Below are 6,511 nucleotides of genomic sequence, written 5' to 3' on the forward strand. Positions count from 1 at the left end.
CACAATAGGGAAGAACAGACTATTGCAACTTCCATTTCATGCTGACTATGACAGGAAAACGTTAATTTGTTTAATCAAAATGTCCAAATAAAATATTATCTTCAGAGGTGCCCAATTGAACGAGAAAGACTTTAAATATAGAAAAGTTAAAAAAAAAAAGATCTTCAAAATAAATAAATAAATCATGGTACTAATAATAACTTTCCAAAAGTCATTGTGTTTTTGATATGAGAGGACTATGATTGTAAGTGACTACTCTGTCAAATGACAAATACTGTTCCATCACAACATGCTTTACAAAGTCCAGTCCGCCAGCTGGCCTAACAGCTGGTTGTTGTAAAAAATTAATATTCTCTAATGATGGCACTACTCTTACAACTCACTGCACATCATAGGGCCACCTGTCATGGTTACAGGGGGACACTATACACTACTTTATACTGGATGTGTGCTGTACATAATTAAGCAGAGCAGCTAACAGGTTAATAGTCTGAAATAAAAATTAAATGATTAATAAATAATATTTTTTTGTTGCATGTGATCTGAACAACTTTTAATACACAAACTGCAGCTAGAAATAGGCCTAGCCTATGTTTTCTGTAGTAGCCTAGTGTTGGCCTATTAGAAATTAGAGCTGACTATTTACAATTTATCATATTAATACAAAATTTACAAAATACAAAAAAGTCGTTTAAGCACAGCATCTTCTGTAACTTAATTGTGTGTGTGTGTGTGTGTGTGTGCAGGGGCGCGGCTAGAAATGTTGGGCCCTATGAAAGAATATGAGGTTGGGCTCCTACCCCACCCATTCCATTAATAAAATCGATCTCTGGGGGCCCCAAAAGTGTGTGGGCCCTTAGAATCGTCCTAACTTTCCCCCCCTTAGCGGCACCCCTGTGTGTGTGTGTATATACAATTTTTTTTTTTTTTTTTTACTGAACTTTGACTTTTCACTTTGGAGCGAAAATTTTGAATTATTTTTTTTGTCACATTCTTTAGAATAGCCTACAGCTTAGCTAGCTATATGTTTTTAAACTTAGGGCCTATATGTGAACAGACCTATAATAACTATAGCCTACAATAAAAAGCTGCCAAGAAATCAGTCTTGTCAGAAGTTAAATGTCATAGCCTCCGGGAGCTGTTTTGCTTAGCGCATGAGCGAGAAAGATAAGTGTGTGTGTGTGTGTGTGTGTGCGTGCGTGCGTGTGTGTGTGAGAGAGAGAGAGAGAGAGAGAGAGAGAGAGAGAGAGAGAGAGAGAGACTGGCTGTGGACTGAGGATCCGTTGTACACTTCAAGAGAATGTACAGCTCGTATGACCACGGAGCACATCACGTTGAAGAGCTGCGCGCCGCGGTGGATTTGCTTGAGCTGGCAGCACGGACGCTTTTATCCTGATTAAGTAACGGCCGGGCAAACAACAGACAGACCTCACAGCCGGCATTGAGCAAGAAGTCAAGGGCAATCTAACGATAAAGGGACAGGACGCCGGCTGACTGTTTATTTAGAAGTGCTGTCGAGCAGAAACGAAATATCTCCTTCCTGGAAAAGAGCTCGTGCTGAATCACACAGCACCGCAATGCGAATGTCGAGCGAAGAAACTCTTAAACCAGCACAACTGCACTTAACATGGGCGAAAATAGAGGAATTAACCGCCACACTGACAGCTGAATCGCGAGAAATGTTCTCTGTTCCCCTTCTGAAGTAAAGCGCCGCGGTGAGACAGTGCGATATGGCTGTTTTCGAGACCATCTAATAATATACAAGCGGTGCATCTTCATATGAGACAGCACGCGATAATCTAACCGGTGAAGTATGCACGGCGGAGCATGAATTATACCGAGTGGTGACGCTCGGTTTCAGAGACCGGCCGGTGCGCGACCGTGTCCCACATGACCTACTTTCAAAAAAGCTTTAATGCAGGAGAGATGCAGCCGCAGTGAGAAACAAACGAGACCGTCAGCACTGAAAACAAGCTCACTGTTTGCTCACATGTGTGACCGAAGTCGTGTGAAACTCAGGTGACATGAACGTCACGGCCGGATCGTTCACTTGGAAGACTTGATCGAGAACCATCACCTCAGCTATTGTTGTCTTTTTGTTGTTTTTAAATGATTATACCACGCTGATAACATTCAAGACTTGAACTAACGGTTAAAAAGGGACCCTGGAGCCATTGACCTTTGCACTTGCAACAGCATCGGATTATTTATTTCTGCTGGGACCACGGTCATTTCAATACATGCTGTTTGGATTTATATTGAGCCTTGAGATTTGTTCTTAGCCAAGCTAAGATCTGCACATGAACTGGATAAATGCTTCTAAAGGAAGCATTACAATGACAATTGTGTCTCTGTGATGTCATCATACAGTTTGACAGCTAAGCGTTCTGTAAGCAATACTAGTTATTTAATGACTACCTGCAATAGTGTAGTGCTAGCTATAGGTTAGGCTACATGTAAGCTCAGGAGATATTTTTATTGAAAATTAGTGAATATATTTTTTAGTCCAATCATGTGGTCATTGCCATTAGTACGTCACACTGATGTTCCACAGAGAGTGACTGAGAACTTCATTTTGTCTGGTTATCGCTTCCCTAACTACAGCCTACGGCAGTGCCTAGCCTCCGCTTTTTGTCCCACCAATGAGACTGGAAACTTCTGGACACACTTTCTCCCCATCTTTGTGTTCGCCTTCCATTTTTTGGAAGTGTTCACGTGGGAAGGAGCGCCAGAACCTAGCAGTCCTTTTTTCTATCCCTTCTGGAACTACTTCTTGGGGGTGTTGTACCTGCTGCTAGCCAGCAGTCTGGCTCATCTTCTCAACTCCATGTCGCTCATCATTCGTGAAATCTGTTTCTTTGTAGACTACGGAACTATCAGTGCATATACGGTGGGTTCCTCGCTGGCATATTACTACTACATCCATCCTCAAGCAGGAATACCAGAGATTGGATTCGGGCCCCAGAACAATTCCCAAAGAGAGAGACTGAACACTGATGAAGAGGCTTGGAACTCTGCATCTTCTCCAACTCTTTTCCAGCTATTCTTTGAAAGCCTGTACATCCCATCCACCTGTCTGGTTGCTATCATATGCGTTGTCACCTGCTGCAACACAAGACAGCGCTGGCGGAAGTACCGATATGCTGTCCGCACCCTCGTCTTCCTCCTTCCGTTTTTCATCTCCTCCGCTCCCGTCTTCTACCGTCTCCTGAGTCCCTCCGCAAACTCCGCTTCATCCTACTCCCCTCATGTGTTTTCTACCATGGCTGCCTTCTTCTACCGCCACTGCTTTTGGCTGGTGGTATCTGCCATTTTCAATATCAGTAAGATCCCAGAACGTTTGTCTCCGGGGAACTTTGATATCTGGGGTCACAGCCATCAGTGGTTCCATTGCTGCACGTTCCTCTCGATTTTGGATGAGCTGCAGATGATCAAAGTGGAGGTGCGGGCCCTGCTTCTCAACCCAGCGTTGGTACTATCATCTGTAATGCCACCTAGACTCCCTGGCCCAACACTTTGGTCTACCTATGGGGTCATGGTGCTCCTGCAGGGGTGCATAGCGAGCATCATAGCCTTGTTTGGCTGGCAGGCATATCAGATCTTTGCACCAGAGCAAAAAAAGCTTAAGGGACATTAGGAGGCACCATGACGTTCTGGTCAGGTTTAAAAGCTCTCTGTAAGCGTGTGGACTTTAAAAAAAACAAAAAAAAAACAATGTTACTACAATGCTGATTTCTGCTGTGAAAACTGCTGTCATTTCAATCATTTTAAAGGGTTTGTTCACCCAAAATGAAAATTCTGTCGGTAAATACTCACCTTCATGTCATTCCAAACACAAATGAAGATCTTTTTAATGCAATCTGAGCGCTTTCTGTCCCTCCATTGACAGCTTCGCAACTACCACGTTCAAGCCCCGGAAAGGTAGTAAAGACATATGCTTTTGTTGCACAGACCCCCCCATAATTTACCACTTTATTTATAAAATATGAATTTCCATCGCTCGTTCACGAGAGCATCATGTGTCTTGTGTTGATGCGAGAGATGACGTTCTTACTTAAATGATGTCTTAACTTCCTTTCTGTGGCTTGAAATGTCAATGAAGTTACAGAAAGCTCTCAGATTTCATTAAAAAGATCTTAATTTGTGTTCCAAAGATGAACGAAGGTCATCGAAGGGTTTGGATGAGGGTGAGTAATTAATGACAGAATTTTTGGGTGAACTAGCCCTTTAAAAGGGATAGCTCATCCAAACATGAAAATTGTGTCATAATTTACTGACCCTCATGAAATGTAACATTTTTATAACTTTCAAACTGCAAATAGGACATAAAGTTAGCATGACATGTATGCATATGATTACTAGTATATTCCAAGTCTTCTTCTCTTTGTATGATGAACAGATTTAAATGTAAGCCTGTAAATCAAAACACTGATCAATTATCAGAGTCATTGGCCAGTTGTCCAACATATTTTCAAACAGTCAAAACGTTCTTCAAAATATCTCTGTGTTTCACAGAACACCGAAAGGAGTAAATGATGACAGAATTTTAATTTTTGGGTGAACCCCTTTAAGTTAAAAAAAAGTTCTCGATAGGCATTATTTGATGAAAACTGACACTTTTAGCAGGTTTCATTGTAAAGACTTTCGAGGGAGGCTGTTTTTTTGTTGTCGGGTCCTCTGTAATCAGCTGACTCTAACACATTTGCTGCCCAGGGACTGTATTGTTGAAACTATGTTTGGGTTCCAGAATGTTCTCATAAGTCTCAAGAGGGATTTAAAATTAGGCATTATTGACCTTTTACTAGGACACCTTATATTGTAAGTCTTCACAATTGAAATTCTCTGTCTGTCTATTTCGCTTTTTCTCTCATCTGCCCACTTACATTTCCTCCGTCTTTTTAACAAACCCTTTAAACAGGAAATGCAGACAAACACAAATGGCTTCAGCCAAAGTGTTTGAGGCTAAGGGAAATGAGAGGGGTGGGGTTTCATGTTGCTTTACACCACAAACGACACAACCTTTCACAGTTTTAAACGAACATTGCATTTTTACTGTATATTATCATTACTATCAGTTATAGACCTTAATTAAGATGTGACAGCATAGGTAATAACACAAGATTTCAGTTGAAATACTGTATACTATAACTATGCATTGCTATTGATTGTATACACTTCTCAATGACTTGACATTTGGTTGAAGGCCTTGGCGGAAGGACTGAAAGGTGAAAAATTAAGCCATATCATTGTTGAAAAACATATCAGCAAGTACTGTTTTTACTAGAGGCCAGTTTTGAAGACACAAAATTGTTTGTGGTAGATATTATCGTTACTAACTTCAGTTATACAGCCCTGAGCTGTCACTGGTTGAATTCTCCTTCAACCAATAAGACGCTTCGAGTAAGTGGTGCTCTTATGAGAGTGTGTGAAACATACAGGTTATTTAGTCTGAGAGTATGGTGTGGTCTAACGATATTTGTGAATTTCCGTGTGAACCTCTTTCTGTGTCTGTGAATGACAAATTGAAGTCATTGATTAATCAGATGATGTGGCTGTCAAAAATGATGTCTTGTCAATGATGCCTCATATTTCAAAGTCAGGCAGGCCGAATAGTTGCAATAGGTGTGAGGACATATTCTAGCATTTCTTCAGTCTTCTATGTATTTTGTCATCCATTATTCATTAATAACTTGTTAAAGCCTCATACTTCATACTATTTGTATTCTATGATGAGATAGAGCATTTATTACATTGCACTTTTTTGCACAAGCGTAGAAATAAAATCTAGACAGATTATATGATTTGCACAAACGTGTCTGCACTAATCTCTGATCTTGAAAGGGAACCAATGTACATTTTTATCATGTTTTAACATTGAGCAGGGCTGTCTACAAATTTGGAAAACTTTTTAAAATCGGAAAGTTACAGCAATTTTGATAGCATCATTGTACTGTCTACATCAATCCATTTCTGACATATTGCTGTCCTTGTGCGAACACCTCACATCTGTAATAAGGTATATGTAGTTATACTATACAGATCAAATATACAGACTAGACCTTGTCAAATATATTCGCTCTGGAGAAAACGCCAAAATATGAATATTTAATAAGTGTGTGTTTAAAACAGGTTGTTTAGAAATTCTAGTTCTAGAATTGTGTCTAGAACCGTATGTAGTTCTCAGGGGAGAAAATAGATTATATTCTTAATGCACTGGAAACTGCTGTATGCCCACTGCTGGAGTGTGACTAATCATGGTTTACTTCTGTCGATCATGCTAATATAGGCTTGAACACAAAACTTGAGAATACTAGTGTATATTAATATATATATGGGCTTCAAACTGTACCAAGGGATGGAAACTAGAGATCAATAAATTTAAATGGTAAATCAGCTCTGTAAATGTTTCCCCCCCCCCCCATTCTTTTATTCATATAATGTACATGTTTAAATAATTGAACTTGCAAAGAAGTGGTTTGAGTTCAACATTAAGCTGAGAAATCCTTTGAGA

At 40.2% G+C, this 6,511-nt stretch overlaps 1 protein-coding gene across 1 annotated transcript; it reads left to right on the forward strand.

The window, feature by feature from the left end:
- The first annotated feature begins 1,233 nt into the window (after nt 1-1,233).
- Nucleotides 1,234-6,403, forward strand: paqr9 (progestin and adipoQ receptor family member 9). The gene has a single exon (XM_077229523.1). It carries the CDS (start codon nt 2,513-2,515, stop codon nt 3,635-3,637), a length of 1,125 nt encoding a protein of 374 aa, XP_077085638.1. The 5' UTR covers nt 1,234-2,512; the 3' UTR covers nt 3,638-6,403.
- Nucleotides 6,404-6,511: the final 108 nt, after the last annotated feature.

The sequence above is a fragment of the Siphateles boraxobius genome, unplaced genomic scaffold (assembly GCF_051911475.1).
Source record: "Siphateles boraxobius isolate OS27281-9 unplaced genomic scaffold, OSU_SipBor_1 130, whole genome shotgun sequence".
In the NCBI taxonomy this organism is placed as follows: Eukaryota; Metazoa; Chordata; class Actinopteri; order Cypriniformes; family Leuciscidae; genus Siphateles; species Siphateles boraxobius.

What these genes read in the sequence shown, in the direction of transcription:
- paqr9 (XM_077229523.1), top strand. Translation starts at nt 2,513, where the DNA reads ATGTGGTCATTGCCATTAGTACGTCACACTGATGTTCCACAGAGAGTG.